The sequence below is a fragment of the Passer domesticus genome, chromosome Z (genome assembly GCF_036417665.1).
Source record: "Passer domesticus isolate bPasDom1 chromosome Z, bPasDom1.hap1, whole genome shotgun sequence".
Lineage (NCBI taxonomy): Eukaryota > Metazoa > Chordata > Aves > Passeriformes > Passeridae > Passer > Passer domesticus.
In genome coordinates this window covers 53833448-53855795 of record NC_087512.1, presented here as the reverse complement: position 1 = coordinate 53855795, position 22348 = coordinate 53833448, and the positions used below count along the sequence as shown (strand labels likewise).

Here is a 22348-nt window from a genome sequence, read left to right as displayed (position 1 = left end):
GTAAGATATATTGTTAGTTTTAAAAAAATCCACTAAAATTTACTCTGCCATGTTTATAAAATAATTTTTAATCAAACTTTTAATTTGATTGGCACATTACCATGTGTTGAGCTTTTATTTCTTAATATAGGCATGCTTTATGCATGCCTTTTAACCAGTAAAGATTTTTCACCAAAATGAGTATTTCCACTAACTTTATTAGATTATAAAGATACTGTGCAATTAAAGCATTGCCAGTTTTATACATGTTATTGTTTTTTATTTGTTCTGTTGGTCATAAATGTACTAATGAAAGAACCATAAGATTAAAAAAACCTTCCTTGTCATGGTTCTGTTGTGGGTAAAAAAGGATCTGTCTGCCTACTCTTTCCAAAAAAAACTGAGTTCAGAGAGCTGCTCTTGGGACTCACAGCTGTTGCTAAACAAATAAAGGAAGCACTGTTTCCAGAACAGAGGTGCTGCTCACCTCTCAGCATATTAATGCCAGTACTGTATGGATGCTGTTGGGGCGCTTGGTCTGCCATGATCCTTGTTTCATCAGTGGCTGTTAAAACTGCATTTCAGACCATAATATTGGCAAAAACAAATGTGTCACTGCTTTCAAATGTGGCAGGAAATTATTTGTCAAAGTTTTCACTCAAAATGAGGTGTTTCCAAACCTAAAATAACTAATATAGGGCACACCAACTGCTGTCATCCAGGAAAGGCAGCTGAACACTGCTGGATTTCTCTAAGCTTTCCATTTAGGAACAGATTATAGAGTATTATATACCAGGTTTCAGCTTTTAAGAATAGATTTTTAAGAGATGTCTGCCTCTTTTTTTTTTCCTGCAGTCACATTGGTAAGTATGGTTTGATCCTAGGGAACTACATTTACAATTAAATTTGGATCAGTTCTGAATTAGTTCTTCTGGTTGTCTGAGATCTTATTTGAGCAGAGTGATTATTTTTTTCTTTAGTGAGCTTGAATGAATCTATTCTGAAAGCATTAGAGAAAAAAAACAACAAACCAGCAAACATGAGTATCTAAGCCCATGAATATTGTATACTTTAAACTTATTATAATAAATCAGAGTGAATATTGAATTCAAAGTAGATTGTAATGGAAGTGCCTGTGAGCTATGGTGAAGAGTTGCCTCTGAATAAAAATTGAACTTTCTTCTAATCTATTATCTGTATCCCTAAGCTATTGAATTTTGACATGGCTGGTAACAAAAGAATTTAAAAGGAACAGAAATACAGTTTTTTCCTTGTGGACGCTGTGCAATTGTTCTGCTGGTTGATACTGCTTCCCCTTGTGTGCTTTATTTGAAATTCACCCCAGGCTATGTTAAAAGCAAACTAGGCATCACAGATTGAGCTTTGCCATAGCGGCACAAGGCTTGTAATTAGAGTAACATGTGTGGGTTTGGATGGTCAGAGTGTGATATAAGAAAGTTTTTGTTTATTGTAAATCCCCACCTCATTATGTCTCCCGAAGACCATGCTATCTTTCTTATCTTCCTGATCTATGCTCAAGGTAGTCCTGTTACCAGAGGAGTTAGTGGTGACAATGTACAGGAAATACATATTACAGTTGTGGCTCTTTCGTGTTACCATGTTAAATAAACATGCAGTAGACTACATAAAGTATTACATTAACGTAATGATTGTTACATTAATGATAGAACTGGAATCTGTGGTTCCTGTTTTTTTTCCTCTTTAGGAATAACATGGTCGTTTATTCAGCTGCTATTAGGACAGGTTTTATTTGCCATGGGGATTTTCCAGTACTATTTATCTCTACTACTTACTACTCTTCTTTTAAAATATTAAAAAATAAGGCATCTATTCATACTAGTGGAAAACAAAGTTCTTGTTCAACTGTGGTCATTCTGGGGCTAATATTAATAGTTAATGTTTCCAGAGGCCACATTAGATTATGCTGTTCCTTAGCTTCAAATGGCAAATGGACATTTTTTCATATTAAATAAATAAAGGGAAATTACCTTTTTCTTTCTATGTTTGTATTTTCTTTTGAAAAGGCTGTTAGAATGTTTCATCTTTATTTTTGTCTAATTGACATTTCCTTTAGCTTCCATTTTATGTCTAAAGATAACACAGCCTGTATATCAGCTGAATGGCATCAAGAATAATCCAGTATGATCAGTTAAGCATGGTTCTTTATATTAATGTTTTCAAATGTATATTAAAATATTCAATAAGGCAGATATTTTCATTTTATTGCGAAGTTTGCGTAGTGGTCCCTATTCAGTATGTGCGTAAGTATCATCTTTTGTGTGTTCTCCATAAAACGGGGAAAATATCCAGTTATTTCAGACCTCTGAACTTTCAGTATTCCAGTTTTACTAGGATGGTGATTTAAAATGTCACATAGACTTAAAGATAGTAATAGTTAAATTGGTGGCATGTTATTGCAGAATTATTTTGTAGACCTAGGTACTTAAAAATATAGTGTCAATATTGTCAGTAAGCTGTAAAAATTCAGATATATGCGGTGATAGAATTCACTGATAACTGCTAATACAAGGGAAGCTGAAAATCTATTACTTTCCACAATAGCTAGAAATTTATAATGACTTCTATTTTTTCTTTCTGTTTTGTACATTTCACCTGTCAGTTAGCAATTAGAGGTTGGTTATTTACCATTAGAAGGCAGATTCTTCATTCTGGTCATCTGGCTTTCATATTTTTAAGGAATATTGAGCGTTTATGTATAACTTATTTGTGACCTGACGTCTTAGTCTCACAAAGAAGAGCATGAAAAATCCGTGCTAAGGGGCATATGTTGTGTACAAATATAAAGGGGCAGAAATGTACCATTTTAAGGATAATATTTTTAAGAAAAATTACCCTAAACCCTAAACTTTTTGAAGTTCCTTTGCCTTCTGTTTCTCCAGCGCTTTTCCTTCTGAGATTTCACACCTTTCCTTTATGTTGTTCCCGCCCTTCTAGATTTTACTGCACAACTGGATAAGATAGTGAGTGAGGGAAAAAATATGCGAAAGGAAAATTTGTTAAGAAGAAAATATTTTTGTTCTTCTTATTGCATAGGTAAAGTACATATTGTTTAGGTAAGGTTGTATTACTTACTAGCTGATACTTCTGCTGTTACATGTTTAAGTGAAAAGCAATAAAACTGTTCCCTGAATTATCAGATAATGGTCTGGTCTTTCTGCCATGCTGAATTCCTATTTGGGTTTCAGGAATCATCAGAGAATCCAAAAAACCAACACAAAGTTCAAAATATTGCCAGATACTGTAACAAAACATTGTATGTGATGAATATATTGTTACATGATCTCTTGTTTTAGAAGTGCATCTATTTTTTTCTGAGGAGGCAGTTGCTCTGTGTAAAACCAAAATGAAATTATTAGAATTTAGTAACTATTGAATAGTTACTAAATAGTTAGTATTCATAGATGGTGAGGAGAAACATTAAATATTAAAAGCTAATTATAAAAAGGCTTATATCAGAATAAATTCTCAGGTTGTAAACAATCTGTAGGAAATGTCAGAGGAGGAGATTCAGATTTTTTTTCTTGTCACAGAAGTTGCATAGTATGAAAAATATTTATTTCTTGCCATTGGAGTTGAATTAGTCTATTTCTCATGAGATATCCCTGATACAGAAAGCTTACTACTAAAAAATGAGTAACCTTTGCTAGGAATAAAGGAAATAAGGCTGAAAAAATTTAAAGCAAATTTTCTTAGACTCTCTCATTCTGTTTAACAAACTAACATTTTGAGTGTAATGTTATTGTACTGTATTTGTTTTTATTTACTGCAGTATCACTTCCTTGGTGATAAATATTAGGCATCTACAAGTATTACTCAGTAAAATAATTTGAATAACATTTTTAGTATAGTAAGTCTACTCACTGCATGAAAGCAACAAGCTCTCTCTAATTAAAAAGCAAAAAGGAAAAAAATGAAAGTTACAGGCTATTGAAATTAAGATAAAAATAACGTGCTGTTAGTGTTTGTGGAAGCTATAGTGCTGACCATAAAGTCACATAGCTCTTCTGGATAGTGTAAATAATATTTTCTCTACTCTCATAATCCTGGTACAGTGGTGAGCAGTGGGTGAAATGTAATTACTTTCTAAGAAAAATGGGCTTCAGTATATATTGGTGCAGTGGGCAAAGGAGGTATTAGTGGATGATGAACAACAAATTAGATGATAGGAAAAGACAAAAGCAGAAGAATAAGGGAGGAAGAAAAGGGGGAGAAGGCAGTCAACTACACCAGTTGCTTCAGAAGTGAGGTTTAGGGTGGCTCTTTGAGCACAAGTCATTGACCACAGGGTGTGTCAGTGTCTGTACAGGGAAGCTAAATACGCTTTCATGCACCGATTTGTTTTCTTTGTGGTGTAAGTATTTTCCTGTTCTCTTTCTTACAGCAAAAAATTTCAATCAGTGTTTTTGGAAAGGAAGATGATGTATGTCTGAGATACTGTATATTGCACTAAGATATTGTATATTCCTTCAGTATTTTATTGGCTTCCTGATACTAATTCTTGACATTCAAAAGAGGAAGTTATACCACAGTTATCTCGGACTGGAAACAACTTTCTTTTAATGAGAAATTCTTATGCTGTATGTGGTAACAAATAATTAATTCCCAAATTGTTTTCCGGAAAAAAAAAATTATTTCTCTTTTCTGGATATATTTACTTAATGTGTCCCTTTAAAACAGACAGTGGTCTGTGTTTTTTGGTTTATTAAGGAACTTAATTAATAAAATAGAATTTCTTAATGTGAATTTCTTAATGTGTTTTATACACATACATACACAAAAATATATGTATATATATGCTTACTAGGTTACACCTATTTTGTGGATTTGACAAAATGCTTATCCACTATTTTTTCAGATAGTACTAATGATGATATACCTTACTGTGGTTTTTACCACTGCCTCAGGAGGTTCTTTAGAAGTGCTTCCAACCTTTACAGACTGTAGTTTTATCATTGATGTATCGTATTCAGCATTGTTATCTGGCTGTGTATGTAGTGAAAAACAGATGAAAGAAGGACATGTGGTGGGTTTTAGTTATATTAATGAAATAACTTGGTTTTAAAGTATATGGAACTGGAAAACTTCATGGCATATAGGTCTACATATCAAATAATAAAGAGAGGGCTGTTTTCTAACTTCTTTTGTAAAATCAGGACATTTTTCTCATAAAGCTGAGAGAAAATTATATCTGTTAAGCTAGGTTCAAAGGTAAATTCAGTTCCAGTAGGTATTACTCACAAAAAATGTTATGATCAAATTTAAACTGTCTGAAAGAAATTGCAGTTGCTGAGGATGAGTAAAATAAAACACACAGAAAGCTAAGTGCATATTCTGTTCTCTTTTTGTCATTGCTCTGTTGTTCTCAGCCTCTTTCCTCCTCATTCAGCAGAACTGTAGTGCATGGATATACTTTTATGAAACAATTTATTTGTCACTAGAGTTTTGACTCAAATAAGGAGTTACTCTTTGTCAAAGGCTATTTCAAAATCCTTATGCAAGGTAGTAAACAGCAAGGGAGGCCATACTGGCATGTTAACTGGTTTGGAAGGTAGATGGAAATCATCAAGGTACGTGGACCTGTGAGAATTTTTCAATCAATGTGCTGTATTTAAATGCTCACAGATTTCAGCTGAGTCGTTGAAGCCAGACATAAAAAGCTCCTGGCGATGCTGGATGTCAGATACTTCATCAAGTGTCTTGGCTTCTGGGAAATAAAAATTGATGAGTGGAATAATGGCCAAGCCCCAGTTTAAAAATCCCCAAACTATATGTAGGAGTTAGGATGCTGTAAGTAAAAATACCTGATTTGAAAGGTTTCTGCTTTGGAATAATTTCGATTTTGGACATCAGTAAGATAATTAGCCTACGTATGCTCACAAGGAAGGGTTTGAACTTTACTGCTCTGAATATTACATCTTAGTAATTAGTTGGTTATAAACATCTCCAGGCCTATCCACTAACTAATTAATTGACTGTCCTTTCTGCTTGGTATCTTAGGCCTCTCTGACTTCTCATATGCTTCCAGGAAGCCACCCTTCCTGTCCATCTTTGCTTGTGCAGACCATGCTCTCTTGTATGTGATTATCTGGACTAGTTTATTACTCTTCTTGTAGAGTCATGCAGGGATTCATGAAATTCCACTCCCTCCTCATGAAAATTCTGACTATCCCAAATGAAGGCAAAATTGAGGTGACAGGGTCTCCCATGCTGTTACTGTCTTTTTTTGGCAGAACTCAAGTATAAAATATTAGTATTTTGGTTACAAATATATTTATCTATCCTGGTTGTTTTTTAATACATATTTATTTCAAAGGAGTTATTAAACATCTGTATATATTATTAATCTTATATAACACAGCTGGACTTACATTGTAAATTGAAAACAGTTGGTTTTAGTTTTGTAAGTCAATAAGCATCTCTCTAACCACAGGAGAGCATTATGACCTTCAGATAGAGTCAGGTAGACAGAACTCTTAGAACTAAGACTGTAAAAGTTACAGAAGATTTTTCTACGTCAAACATAAAGACATATTTTTTCCTTAAGCGGGCAGTTTCTGCTTCTTTTATTGTCAAGGAGCTATTAAACTAAAGTGCTTCAGTTCCCTTTTGGAGAGTATTTTATAGTAACTTATACAGAGCTTGGTAATCTCTTAGATTTGACAGTGGGCCAGTATTTTTCTCTAATGGTTTTAACCTATTCTTTAAAATAGCACAGTTCACCTCTGCTGTTGTCCAAGCCCCTTGCAGATGTCTGAACCTGGAGCTGGGCTCTGAAGTGCCACTGATGTGCTGCTCACACCAGCCTGGGTTAGGAGAAAAGACAAATTGGTACTCCCTAAAGAAGCCTGCAGTTGAGGAAACCAAAATTTGTGTGATAGGTTTGCTACACACAGTGTGTGGCCACATCTGACATGTGAAACTACCTCTAACCACGAATAAATAAATGCTTGTAGCTGCGTGATAGAAATCTGAGGAGACTCAGCAGCAGCTGTGTCATCCTAACTTCATGGGAAACTACCCGTACCCAGCTGCACCTGTAGCCCTTTGTTAACAGAAATTAGTAGTTTATGTCAATTGTATTTGGAATTTTGTTGTTTCCCCAAATATGTGATTGGTTGAAAAAGTCACCTTTTCATATATGACAAAATTAACAAATGCACTACCCAGGAAATTAATAATTCTTTGGGTCTCTCTTGTTTGACCACTACCATTTTTTGTGTACTTAGTTTTGTTGTGTACTTATTTTTGCCTGATACTAAAAATAGATTCCAGGGCATCTGATAATTCTAATGTTTACTTTAAGTCACTAAAAAGTTGGATACATTTACTTAATGTGTCCCTTTAAAACAGACAGTGGTCTGTGTTTTTTGGTTTATTAAGGAACTTAATTAATAAAATAGAATTTCTTAATTTTCCTAGACAGATTTCTCACAATCTAATAAATAATGATTTTTTTTTCCAATGCTCAATTTAATTCCATTACCTGTATTTCTTTGGAATCCATATCTTGTTAGGTTCTCTTTTCTTTCTACATGATTGCCTAGTAGTATTTGTTTTTTACTGAATGTTTGTGTGTAGGCTTAATTTTTAAAAATATAATAGTTCCTGTTTAACAGGCTATGTCTAGCGCTTATTTCAACAGATATATTTCCTCCGTCTCCTTCTCTTCCCTCTCTTTCTCCTTCTTTCCTTCTTTCTTTTTATTTATTTGCACTTATTGTTGCTTGCAGCTGCTCTTAGTTTGATATTATCTGGAAATGTAATTAAATCCCTGTTTGATTTTTCCCTTAGATCATTAACAAAGCTGTTAAATGAAAACAGGCAACTCCAGTTTGTTGCCCTCTATTATATCATCTTCTAAGAAATTCCTTACCCATGATTCTTTAAGCAGGAAGATCTTAAATGTTTAGCAGATGACTAGCTGGACTTCAGTTATTTTACAACCTTTGCCCACAACAAATGCTAAAATGACTGTAACATTAAATGGCAAAGAGGATCCTGTCTTTCTGAAGTATAATGGTAGAATAGTTTTTTGTGCAGAAATATTTCAGAATAATAGCCAGATGCAGAAAATCCATAGCTTTGCAATAGTTTTCTCATAGTTTTCTCTTCCTGTCTTTCGATTAAGCACAGGAAAGTGTTTTGTGCACCTCCAACAAACTTTGAATCCTGGTAGGACAAGCTACATTCAGATTCGTAGGGAGTCAACCCTGTACAGGAATGAACATGCTTCCACAGAGAGCAACCAGAGGCAGAGGGGCTGTTTCTAAATACAGAACTCTGGATTTTCCAGGGCAATGACATTGTTGTAACAAACAGATGACTTCATAAGATAGCATAACGGTTTAATAGAAGAAAAAGGATAGAGTTCAGTACGTTATGAACTTGGAACCCCTGGACTTATTAACATCTCTTCCTTGACTCAGCCCAGCTGCGAAATTCTACCATGGTAAATATGCATGTGACATGTGAGTTCATCCAGCTCCTAAAAGCTGTGGAAGTCCTGTCCTATCTTCTGCTATCAATATGAGATGTAATCATGATCCTTAATCAGCACTGTCATCTCTTTTTTTTCTTCAACATCTCCTACTTTGGATACCCCGCCGTAATTCCATGAAGATTCCATGACTTCTTTTTCTTGTGATAAAAAAAGTGCAAAATACTTTCTTCCACATAAAAGTTTTATTTTTGAGTGGGAAAACTATTGTGGATTTTAAGTAATGGTGACAAAAAAACAGGATGGAGGTTCAGTTTATTTACTGTCTTGGTAACTTACAGGAAGTGAATAGGTAATTTTATTCCTCTAAATTTCTATAAATAATTTTCTGTAATGCATTAGTCACATGAAATTTCCTTTGTAATTTCTGTAAGCGAACTGCAGATCTTACTTAGACATCTAGGACAGTTAGTATTCCTCATCTTCATTTTCATTTATCTTATTTTATTACAGTTACAAAACAGGCTATTTTTATAATACTGCAATATTTCAAGATGCCACTAAGTATTTGTTGGCAATCTTTAATTAAAAGTAAAGAAATATTGTAAAGTACAAATTAGAAATTTTTTTTTCTCTGACTGGAAAATTAAGAATGAGTGGGTTATTACTGTATGTCTTTGTCAATGGTTTCCATTGCTAAGAATGCTTAGCTGGCATATGCTACCTGTGCCATCCATTTAAATTCTTTTCTCCCTAAATAAGGAACATCCACACAAGAATAGTTAAAGTGTGGCTGACTTTCCTCCCTTTCCTATTGGCTTTCTTTGTGACTGTCTCTTAAAAATGCAGGAGATTCTTTTTTTTTTTTCACTTTCTAGCCACTCAGTTTAGGACTGCAGCACAATCCTCTTGTCTAGCACTGCTTGGTTCTGCTACTTCTCTGCTGTCTTTTCCCCCTGATTTCTAATTAGACCTAATGTATTTGGTTTCTCTTTTATTCCTTGTGTATTATTTTCATGAATAGGTAGTGTCTTGTACCTTAATTATGCTGGGTGCTTCATTTCTTTGTAGCCTGATTATTATCTTTACCTTTTTTTACCTTCATTAATAAAGTGTTTCAGGACCTAGTTCCTATAAAATACTTTATCTACTGGAAAAATCATTAACATTAGTCCATGCTTGTCTGTTACTTTTAAGATGTTAATCCATGCCTCCCTGCTGTAGGAACAAAAGTAAATTTAAGTGATGGAAACGCGTGTAGAGATAACTTAAAAACTACAGCTACTGTTGCATACCACATTATTGGTTCTGGCTATTGAAAAAGCAGTAGAGTTGCTACCTGTCTGAGATGAACTTTGATATTCACCTGTGGCAAGTACTTAAATGTACTTAATACATTATGATATTAACACTAGCAAATGGCTTTGTTTAATATAATGAAAATATAATGAAAAGTTTATTTTCTAAAAACCTTATTCATCTGAAAATCAGTGATAGAAGCTACTCTGCTTTTTAGACATTTTCTTCAAATCCAGCATGCAACCTTTTCTATTACTGGTATATAATGGACAAGGGAATATGACCTTTGACCATATCTGGTCTGCTTCTTCAGATGATTCCAGTTTTGTAAATAAGTTAAGCCAGTATTTAACACTTCTGTATAGAGATATCAATTACATTTCAACATTATATTATATAATAAGATATTATAGATATTATAGATAATAAGATATAGATAATAAGATATAGAATTGTTATAGAATTAGTAGACTAAGGAAGAGATTAATTCAAAACTAAATTCAGAATTAAGAACTAAATTGAGGGATCCTCCTGGTCTAAAAGGGAAAGAGGACACTCATCGTAACTAGACAATGTTATCACACAGGTTGAATAAAGCCATGATATTATATTAAAAATGCTCTTGGTAGCAAAATTTTGTGCTCTGCTGTTGTATTTCATTGTAGTTGCTGTGAATGATACAGTGAAAATTTTTGCTTGAAAGTGGTATTTTTTTTCCTATGAATAATACAATCTACTTTTATAACTGGTTATGGAAATGGATGGCATTGTGATTGTAATTTAAGTCCACTGTAATTTTATCAAGCACGAAATGTAAACTTGTGTTCTGGTGCATCTCGGATAATTAATTTTTGGACACTTAGTTTCCCCTGTAATTCAGTTAATATCAAAGAGACTTTTCAGGACTGCTACAAACCTTACATGTTTCTCAAATGTACCCATATTTGTCCTCTGTCCCGTAATGTTTCTCTTGAAATCCAAGAGCTTAGGAATGATTACATGGAACCCAGCAGAGGTGTTATTCCTGGGTCTGTCCTGTCATTAAGGATTTCTAGAAGGTATATTTCATTTTCCAGTCACTATAATATTGTAGGATTTCCATGAAGTTGCCGATCTTGCTCTCCAATGACTGTCCAGACCCTTAGTTTTTCACTAAAATGGGCATAGAAAAGAAATTGGATTGCAAACCTTTGTTTCAAGATATAGCACAAGGGGAAGAAAAAGAATAATTAGACATTTTGTTCAGCATATTACATATAATCAGCAGTGCACAGGAAAAATTGGTTATAAAAATGTGCAGCGATGTCAATGCATAGAGGACTGTTATAGACCAAAATGACTGTGATGCCATTTTCATCAAAATAACTGTTCAGAAGATTACAGGCAATAACTATTAAGTTCTAAAACAGTTGAGAAACAATGCAGATAAAAACCATTTAGATGCTGCTGATAGGAATGTTTCTGTTCCAGGAGCAGGCATTGTGAAGACAACGTCAGAAATAGGAAAAAGCAGGGAGGAATAGATGATGCCGCAATTTATTGCTTCATTTCCATCTTCATAGTCTACTGCTTTGATTCTCCTCAGAAAGTGCTCATTGTCTTCTCTTCCCTTCTTTATCTTTCTTAAAAGTGCTGGTACAGAAAATTTGCCCTGCTATGAAAATGGAGGGCACACAGTAGCCTACCAAAATAAAACTCAAAGATAAAAGTTTCCTAATGTGTCAGTAGATCTGTACAGTCCCTTGAGTCATATCTGGGTGGCAGACAATAAATAAGTTGACAGTTGTGTTCAGCTACTGAATACAAGTTACTTTTCCTCCTTTGAGTTCCTTTTGCAAAATTTTCAAGTCCTTCGCTTAAGTGCAAAGTGCTTTATAAAGAGTAATTGAAGGTCACCAGTGCTGTGAGGTGGGTAAAGTTGCTTATTTTTTTAGTTGAGAGGAACAGAGCAATATCCAAAAGTGTGGATGTTAGGCAGAGCACCTGACATTATTGAAAAATCACTACTGTATCCACTGTATCCAACTTGGAGTTTCTCTGCCAGCACCGTTTATCTGTGGAGATGTAGATGGACTTGCATTATATATGAGGAGCTGAGAGCAGTTACTAGCATTGTAGTTAATATGGCTCCAATATTTTCATAGTAGTTAAAATAATGTAAAGAAATAATTTAAATCAAAGTTAAAAAGGGGGAAGAAAACACTGAATGCATGAAAGGATGTTCTTCTAACCCTCTAATATTTACTAGGCACATGTTATTTGTTGTAGCCTCCATATACAGCAAAAGTAGCATATACATATCAAGAAAGTTCTGAAATAGATTTAGGCACTACTGTGTTTTGATTTAGACATTATTGGAAATTACATCAGGTGTATGAAGGTGAGGTAGTATCTTACTGTTCACAAAAACCCAGCAATTTATCTTGTAGTTTCACTTCCCAGCCCTTTTTTGGGTTTAGGTAATAGACTATTTTCATTTAATTTAATGTGCAGAGGAGATAAACCAATCCTGTTCACTAATTAATTACTTGCTTTTATCACCTTGAGTATTTTAACTGCAGGATCCAGTGATGGAATATAAAATGGCTAATTAGTTCAGTGAGGCAGTCTGTGCTGCTGGTTTAGTAATGAGGAGTTTGCTTTCTAGTTTTGATTTGCTTTAACTCATGGAATTCCATTGCAATGCTAGGTAGTACTTATGGTGTAGATCCTATGGGGTGTGGAGGGGAAGTGGGTAGGGAGTGCAACAATGTCCTTAGAGAAAGCTTTAGTAGTTTTATGTCTTTACTGACATGTGCATCCAGGTGGTAACAGCTGCCAGCACAGAGAAATTGCCTCTACTTCCTCCTTGAACTGGCTGTTGAATTTTTAGCAAAAGTCCTATTACCTCTCTCTTACAGTTTCAGCAGATTGGACCCATGTTTGAAATCCCTAGATGTCCTGTTTGTATTTACAGGGATCGAGAGCAGTACTTAAAAGGAAATTTCCAAATTACATACTAGTTTTTACTTGTTAGTAACTGGGGGAAAAAAACTTTGTTTCTAGCAGTAGTAACAACTTATATAATCTTGATATTATAGAGTGAGAGTCAGCTTCTCTTTTACTAAGGAATTTACTCTATAGCAGCTCAGTGTAATGTGTGACTAAGTTGTAGAGCTTTCACAATGTAAATAAAGAATATATTCTTGCTTTCTGTGTTAAAGATAAATACTGATTATATTAAATTACTGCTTTGAGTAGCAAATGCTTTATAAGAAAAAAAAATCCCAAACAGAGACACCTAATTTCATGCAATTATCTCTGTATTTCTTCATGATGTTGGCTTTAGAGAACATTAGGGAGAAGGAAGAGAAAGCAAATAAACACACAGGTTTTCAGGGGAAAGAAGACAAATAGACTGTAGCTGATTTTGGTGGAGTTTTTTGTTTGGGGGGGCTGGTGTGCAGGGGTTTTGTTGTTGTTGTTTTTTGGGGGCTTTGTTGTTTACTTGTTTGATTTGGTTTGGTTTTTTAATGTCCATGTAGAAAAAGTCATTCAGTATAAATACTTAAAACTGATGTAATCTTCAATGCTGACTTCTTGTAGTTAATTTTGGTCATCAGATCTCTATATTTATATTTTCGTATTTCCCTAACTCATGTTGTTTATCTTAACATATGGAGTGAAACTCCATTGTGGATTTCTTATGGAAGGTTAAGAAGTAAAGGGTCTTTATAAACCCCTTATGATTATTATACTAGAACTCCTGTCTATAGAAAATAGAAATTAATTATAATTATGAAAACTATAAGAAAATTAATGTCATAATTTATTGTTTTAAAGCAATGGGAGTTACAGTTGCTGATGCCATTTTTTTCCAGATTCTGGCTATAAATTCTGTAATAAATCATGTTGACCGAAAGCATCTTCTGTGTTTTTCTCTTATGTCTAGATTGAAAAATAACATCCTTTTAAAGGAAGCTATCAGATATAATGAGGAACAGTGAAGAGTTTATTTTAAAATACTCAAAAATCTTAACCAAACCCTCAGAATAATAGTAAAAAAGCCACCAAAAGCTGAGGTACCCATAGCTTCCAGTGTAACCGTTTAAAAAATGCTTTTAAGCATGCAAAATACATAGAAAAAATTATCTGTAAAATTAAGCAACAAATCACTGAGGATATGAGATAGATGTAAAATGACATTAGAAATACTAACAAGACAATATAACTTTGTGACATGCCTGAGGAATGAAATTATCACACCTAAAGGATTTTCTAAATAAATGACAGAAAGAGCACATCATACACAGGATGATAGAAGGAGGCAAATTTGCTTATGTCAGAAGTAAATATATGAAGTGCTCACAAGACTTTATTAACAGAGATGATGTATTGAATGTAATACACAGTATTATAGCATAAAAAATGGGGGAGTTTTAGCTAAAAGCAGAAAAAGGTATTAATACTGTGAGACTCAAAACACGCAAACACATAATTTGTTCTTTGTCGTGTTAATTTACATATATCCTGAACAGAGTGTCACAGTCTTTATGAACTTCCACGAATACCCATTGATTTTCATGGAAGTTTTAGTCAATTTTCAGTAGGGATGAAAAGCTTTTTCTCTAGTTGATTCTGAATGGAAAAGAAAACTCATATATTCTATATACAAGACTGACAAAAATTTTGCAAACTGAGTGTAGTCTTTGATTAAAAGCACCATACTGTGCATATTATTTATGATCTGCTTTCCCAAATAATCAGACTTATGCATGAGGAATAAACCTAAGGCAGTTCAGTATATAGATTTTGCTTAACCCAACTCAATATTTTTAAATGCTAGGTCATACTTCAGGTAGGGAGATGCCTGTGCTTTCAATTAACTGTAAATTTTCTTTGAGGTACAACCTCGTTGCTTTTTTCATTCCTTATGTGCATCAGTTGCAAAATCTAGACTATATTGAGTAACATGGTAAAAAAACTAATTACTGAAGTATGGTTGGAACCTAAGTCATAAATTCTTGGAGTTCCATGGTGATACTTTTTACACACTTATTATAAAGTATATATAAACAGTATAAACAATGACAATTTGATTTTGTTTTGCAGCTCACTTGCTTTAACCAATATAGCAGTATATAACGATACCACATGCTAACATCAAGCTTTGTAACACAGTGTATACTGAGCTGTTTTATGCACTTGTGCACATCTTCACCTGGTGCCTGTTAGTTCAGATTTGTTTTTTAGTGGTCCATCTTCTCAAACCACACGAATAACTTTGTTTATATCACTCAAGCTCTAGAGTTATTAATGTTCTTAGTGGCAGAAAAGCTGCATGAGTCAAATACGTTAAAATTCTTAAGTTATGATATTTAGGATCATACCTAGGCTCTGTCTACGTATTGAATGACATAGCCCAGTATCAATATGGATGAGCTAATTAAAGTGGGTGTATGAGCTTCAGCATTCTTAAATGTGGCTCAAGACTTTTAGTTTGGGTTAAATGTAGTTCAGTCCTTTGTCATTACCGTGGGTAATGTTGGAAGCTGTTTGCCACTGGTTCAGACCTTTCTGCATTAGCTGTAGAAACAAATTCCATAAAAAGAAAATTCTGTAGCTAGAGAAACAAATTTCATGCACATCATGAGCAGAATTCTATGTTAGTTTCTACCAAGAGCAAAGTATTTTGCATGCACCAAATTCATCCTTCAAAAACCAATGAATGTGCATTAAGTGCTCAGGGGATTCACTTCAGAACTATGTTACACGTCCAATTCAAAACATCGAAGTTAATGTAGTTTTTCTGGAATATTCATGTAAGCCATTTGTGAGCATATAAGCTATTTAGGTAAGCAGAACCACAGTAAATTTAGTTTAAAAATATTTTGCCCATGATGTTTGTAATGGTATGGAATTAATCATTTTGCATGACATCTCTCTCCCTTTTTTTTGCATTACAATGGGAATAATAATTATTTTATTATGTTGTATTTTAATAAACTGCGAAACACTGAAATTTAATCTACATATAGTATGTCTGTAGTATATTATTAGAGAAGTAGAGAAGTCACAGTAGGTCTTTTGTCAGGTATTACTACATGTCTTATGATCTAGAAAAATAAATAAATTTGAGGTGAAGGGAGGGAGTTGACTTTCTGAGCTTCTCATCCATCACTGAGCCAAAATACCTCTTCTATGCTGAGCAGCTTTTAACTTTTGATTGAAACTCTTAACAGGCAGAGGGAAGATGGAGCTGCTTCTCAGTTTTCTCACTGAAACACTTCCTGAACACATTTCAGGATGCTTCTTCAAATTCTGTTTAGTTTTACATAGGATCCAATTCATTAATCTGAGATTTATTTTTGTGGAGGAATAAATGGAGGGCAGTTGTGGTGGATTAACTTTGCATAGCTGCCAGACACCCACACAGATGCTTTCTCACTCCCCATCCTCAACAGGACAGGGAAGTAAAATAAGACAGAAAAACTTGGAGGTCAAGATAAAGGCAAGGAAATCACCTACCAATTACCATCATAGCAAAACAGACTGAACTTAGGTAACATGAATTTAATGTATTGCAAATTAAAATAGAGTTGGATGGTGAGAAATAAAAGACAAAAACTGAAATACTTTTTCCCCTTCTCTTCTTCTGAGGCATTCCTTCATTCTGAATGTCTTCACTTCTCCCCTGAGGGGTGAGTGGGGAATGGAGGTTCTGAACTGTCCATAACTCTTGTTAGCTCTTGTCCTTCAGCCTCACATTCCTCCTCTGCTCAGCTGTGGCTCCTCTCTGTGGACTGCAGGAGATTCTGTGCTTAGGTACTTGGAGCATCTCCAGCATCTCTTCCCCTCACTTTTTCATAGGGTTATTTCTGACTTGTTTTTCCTCCTTCCCTCACTTCTGTTTTCCCACAACTTCATGAAGTATTTCTTACTCTTTTGTAAATAAGCCACTGAGAGGCACGACCCTCTTGGCTGAGGGGCTCAGTCAGTTTAAAGGGCTTCCAAATACTTTCAGACCTGTAAAAATGTGGGTGTTTATTTTTTTTTTTTTCTAATTTAGAGACCTGGCTGCAAGGAACTGCTTGGTAGGTGAAAGCAACATCTTGAAAATAAGTGATTTTGGGATGTCCCGGCAAGAGGACGATGGCGTGTACTCATCATCAGGCCTAAAGCAGATTCCAATCAAGTGGACTGCTCCAGAAGCTCTGAACTATGGTAAGAACATAACTGGATTTCCTTGCAAAAAAAAAAAATCCAAAGTACAGTAAAGAGCACCAGAGCCACAATATTTGAGTGTATATATATACAATTATTTTCACCCTGTTCAAATTAATGATGTTTAAAATAATTTTAATATTTCCGTCTGATTTATGTAAAAAATGCAGTTTTGCCACTGAAAAACAATCGGGCAGCAACATCAGAATTGCTATTATACAGCAAGAGCAGAGTGCTTTGTTTCTGTTGCTGACTCATTCTTGTAGACAGCCTCGTCAGTCATCTAAATTATGATCGTTAGCAAAATGAAAGGCAAGTTCTGCATATTTATGGCCCCTCATTGAAAACAGTAGAAAATGTTAATGTACTAGAACACTGTGTTAGATAATTCATTGCATTGGTGAAAAATACAGTCATTGTTTTATTTTGGGGGGTTTTTTTTAACAACAGTTTTCATTTATGTGCATTTTTGTGTATCACTAGGTTGTTGTACTGGGGGTAAAAGTTCATTATTTATCACTGAGGGAAGTGGTCCACACTACATGGGTAATAGTTCCAGAATAGAAACAGAAGCTGCTGCTCTTAGCTTTTTTTGCTTATATGAAACTATAAAAATAAGTTTTTCTAGGTAAAGTGGGCTGTGGAGAAGCAGCACATTTAATATATTGTGCCATGTTTTGCAGAGTAAAGTATTTTTTAATTCTTCATTTGAAGTGTCTATAATATTTCTGCCATCTCTTAAATTTAGCCTTTTTTGGAAATCATGCATTGGAAATCATAAGTTTGTGAATTATGATTGATAGAAGAATGCTTCCTCTCATTAGCACTTTTGAGGCAGTTAATGACATAACACAGTAATGCAGATCTTCTCTTTAAAAGCTTGACAGTAAATTCAGTTTAATAATTGATCCTGTATTACCAATTATTCTAAGAGGTGTTAGTGTTGCCAACATTCACTGGTGAATGCTTTGCTCTTTTGAGTGTTTGATCCACTATAAAAGGTGTTTTGGGTTTTTATTTTTGTTATTTTGGAAATACATACGGTGTTTTTGATGTTATCCTTAGATCCTTGATGTTTTTGATGATATCCTTATAACCATATGTGGTCCAGTTGGCTACCTTTAGGAGGAAACAGGTTCTTGTGATAACACCTTCACTTTGTACTGCTGAGTCTGATTTTTCTGCACAGTACTGGAGAAGAGGGGGTTGTTGATTAACGTGGGATTGCTTTGTGTTTCCTAAAGCACATACATATTCCAGCAGCTATAAGTCATTTCTGTAATGTTTGGGAAATAAGCTCTCTCAAATATGTTAATATGTTCAGCAGTCAATATTCAACTTTCAGAATGTCATGAAAGATTTCTGTGTATTTTTGAAGGATAATTTTTTCCACTCCCTTGAAAGATATTAGTAAAACTTACTGGATTATGTTTTATTGTTTTCCATTCTAATAATAAGGTTGTAAGACTTGCATTGAATTGTGTAGATAAGATTGGAGGTTTTTAAGATATCAAAATAAAATAAAACTAAATCTGCATATTTCAAAACTAGTTGGTAACCACTGGCTGGGTCAGTCCTAAATATTAAGATTCATTGGAGGAAAATGGGAAATAGGGTCATTTGGCCATTACATGAACGCTAATGTGGTTAAGAAGCTACAAAAAATTCTTTTTTTGGTCTTTGCTGAAGTCACTGTATATGACAAATTAAGAGCAGTCACTAAAGTATGTTAATTTAAGAAAAAACACAAGTAGTGAAGGCTAGAAACCAGACTAGGGCAAGTTGTGTCAGAAGTCAGAAGCAAAATTCAGATGCCACTGGAGTTTTTGAGAAATGGAAGCTTTGGTTTTGTGGGTGCTGTTCAGACCCATTCTACACCATTATTGGGAAGAAAGGCAAACACCGTCACCCCAAATGTCTCCTCTTTCTTCCTTCTTCCCCCCACTTTATACACTGAGCCTGATGTCACATGGTCTGGAATATCCCTTTGGTCTGTTTGGGGTCATCTCTCCTGGCTGTGTCCCCTCCCAAGGACCCCCAGCTTCCTCACCAGCATGGCAGTGTGAAAAGCAGGGAAAGCCTTGCCTCTGTGCAATCAAAGCAATAACAAAACTATCTCTGAATTATCAGCCCTGGGTTCAGCACAAATCCAGAACAGTGCCCTGTACCTGCCACTGTGAATAGAATTAACCCCACCAAAACCAGCACATATTTTGGATGATTATGGGATAATTTTGCTTCCTGATCTTTGAAAATTAAAATACATTTAATATGTATGTTTTCTCCCTACAATATTTTGAGTTGTGATGTTAATAGTAATGTAGGTAGGACTTGGGTTTTTTTTCTAAATGGATCTTTTTTTTCCCCTCAGGTAATATAATAGCATAAAATATAATTAACTGTACAGAACTTGTACTTTCTGTAAAAAAAAACCCAGCTAATTATCTGTCTTGTATTTGCTGAATGCTTTCAGTGAAAAGTGTTAAATTACTGGATGCCCCACTGTGGGAAATTGATACACAGACAAGAAAACTAATCTTACTCCAAAAAGCATAGTGAATATCCATAATTGCCAACTATGAGGCACACAAGCTAACACAGCACAGCTGTAAGTGATATTTAGTCTAAGAGTAAACTGAGATTTTTTACGTCAGAACAGTTGTCACTGTCATCAACTGTCACTATAATTTACATGTAGTTTCCTTTTTTTCCTAGTCAGAAGTGGCTTAGTTTGGCTTGTTTGATGGTTAGAGATAAACAAACCATACATTCACAAGTGTTGTTTTTAAGAATAAAGACATGTAAATACAAAGTAATAGTATGGAACAAAGAAGAACAGTCATGAAAAATGTTGAAAGTGAAGTTGAAAATGGATTTTTAAGATAACATTTTCACCGATTCTGCTGCAAAAGACTAGGAGTCTTAATTTTCTAATGTGCATCCATCAGGGACAATAAAAATATCTGCTCAAAAACGTCTCCCTGTATAGAAAGCTGTAATTCCACAGAGGGGCTTGGAATTTAGTTGTCTATCAATTATCTATTTTGCTATCTCTGAAGCATAGTTGGAGGTAATTGAACCAGCAGGCCTGTTTTTTTTTTTCTTAAACTGATTGGGTGTGTCAGTTTTGCAGGATCCAGCCTTACTTTGATTTTCAGAGATCAGTTTCTCAAAGCATGAGAACCAGGCCTTCTTCACACTTAGAAACAGTGTTGGTGGTAGCTCCTCTCAGAATAAACACTGCCATGATAAAATGGAGAACTGGACAAGGTAAATTTAAAAGAATATTTGGAATTGAAAGCAGTTGTAAATTAGTAGGAAAACCCTGACTTTTTTTTTTGTACATTAAGCAGGAAAGAAATTCTTAACTTGCCTGACAGACTGGAGTGGTCTGTGTATAACTAGAACTTAAGGTTAGCTTATGTTACTCCAGAGTATTTGCTTTAATATAATTTGTTCATTCTTTGAAATATTGGAGACTGTGAAATCTGTAGAATGTTTTACTAGTAGCTACAGCTTTGTTTTGCCTGAAGGTTGCCAGTGTAACACTTTTACCTTTACAGGGAATTTGGGCCGTAGTTATATCAAACACCTATTTCTCTGTATGTTAATTTGAAGGTTTGCTTTCCTTTTCTTAGGGAGATACACATCTGAGAGTGATGTATGGAGCTTTGGAATCCTTTTGTGGGAGACCTTCAGTTTAGGAGTATGCCCATACCCTGGAATGACCAACCAACAAGCACGAGAGCAAGTTGAGAAAGGTAATTTCTAAGGAGTGGAAGAAATGCTGGATAAATTGTAAGGATTCCATGTAAAATAGCCAAGAAATAACATACAAGTTTTGTAGCAACTTCAGCAAAAACAAGATGAGGTTTCCTAAATTACTGAATCTAGCTCTTCGGGAGGAGTAGGGTGGTATATATAGGCCTTCTGAAAAAAAAAGGAATACACTGACCAGTAACTTAAAGTTTGGAAGATTTACAGCATGCTGACTTTCATTGTTGCAGAACTAACAGGTGAGATGGAAAGGAGGGATTTACTGCTGTGCAGAAGCCTGAACAGAATGAATTATTTAAGATTATGCTAATGCAGGTATAAATATTCTAAACTGCCAGGAAAAATCTCTATCATTCCATCTTCTTTATTAAATCATTTCACAGAAAGATTTAGCAATTATGGTGGAGAATGGTAAGCTAGTTGCATTGCAAGCTGAATTTCTCTTTTATAAAATAATCGAAACGTTAAAATAGCAAATAACTGTGAGTAGGAGTTCAGGAGTTTGATTTATTTTCATCGTCTTTAGTGGCATTTCAGAACTGTTCCTTCCCTACGTAGTACTACTTTATAATTTATAAATATGTTCTAAGCTAGTAAAACTTCCAAATTATTTAAAACAAAACAAATGACAAGCAAAAAAACTCTGGTTTGCTGATTTACACAGTTTGTTATAGTTTTAAAAGCACTGTAGGTGATAATAAAGTTTCTCCTTAAAGGCCAAATCAAGTCCTAGAGCCTAAGCCATATTTGTTTGAACTTACATGCATTCATCTAGTACCTGGAGCAGATGCATGCAGTACAAAAATAGCAAAAATATTTCATAGATTTACCTGTTTTATGATGGCACTATTCTTTAGAAGAGGAGGGACAGAGACCTGTGCAGTGAGTCTGGAGTCACAGAGTTGCATTTAGCTGTAGAGTCCACTGCACATGACTGTGCACTGCCTGTCATTTGCCTGTGTCTGTCTTGTACTGGCGAGCCCAGCACTAGACCCAGCTCTCCAGATGTGGCCTCAGCCGGTACTAAAAAGAGGGGGCAGATGATCTCCCTCAACCTGCTTCAGTGCTCCTTCTAGTGCAGCCCAGTGTGCCATTAGCATTCTTTGCTGGGAGAGCTCATGCTGGTGTCCAGCAGGAGCCCCAGGGCCTTTCCTGACAAACCGCTTCCCAGCGGGGCATTCCCCCGCCCGTGCTGGTGCCTGGGGCTGTTCCCAGCTGCAGGACTTGGTTCTTCCCACGCTGAACGGCCTGAGGTTCCTGTCAGCCCCTTTCTCCAGCCTGTCGCGGTCCCCCTGTGGTGCAGCAGCCCCCTCACGGCCCGGCGCCACCGGCGAGGGCCCCGCTGCTGCTGTGCCACCATCGCCGGGGCGCCCCTGCCCCTCATCCACAGCCTCAGTCAAGGTGCGACACAGGATGAATAGCCACTTACCTGTCACTTTTGAATGATTAGCTGCTAATTTACTTAACTGATTGTGCATTCTCCTGCGCATTGTCAAGTCAGAGAACTCCTCGGGCTGATGGCAGCAGAGAGGTGTGGAAGCCACTGCCTATCAAAGCAAACTAGAAGAGAAAGAGATTTGAGATAAGATGGAAAGATACAAAAGTTAAGAA

General features: G+C 35.3%; 1 protein-coding gene and 1 long non-coding RNA gene across 21 annotated transcripts in view; one reads left to right on the top strand and one right to left on the bottom strand.

Moving 5' to 3' along the window:
* The window catches only part of FER (FER tyrosine kinase), a 160468-nt gene that overhangs the window by 129734 nt on the left and 8386 nt on the right, over positions 1-22348 (top strand). For 17 of the 20 annotated variants that reach the window (XM_064404888.1, XM_064404899.1, XM_064404897.1 and 14 more), the window contains 2 exons: positions 16806-16960; positions 20599-20721. In XM_064404888.1, the coding sequence (XP_064260958.1) occupies positions 16806-16960; positions 20599-20721 (278 nt within the window). Of the gene's footprint in view, positions 1-2955; positions 3055-16805; positions 16961-20085; positions 20231-20598; positions 20722-22348 lie in introns of those variants that run through there. The other 3 variants (XR_010353706.1, XR_010353707.1, XR_010353708.1) reach the window with 3 other exon arrangements.
* LOC135290885 (uncharacterized) lies at positions 16853-22221 on the bottom strand. Its single transcript, XR_010353713.1, has 3 exons — positions 21568-22221; positions 18003-18151; positions 16853-16981 (listed from the first exon to the last, which is right to left on the bottom strand). It is a non-coding gene; the product is annotated as an uncharacterized LOC135290885 (long non-coding RNA).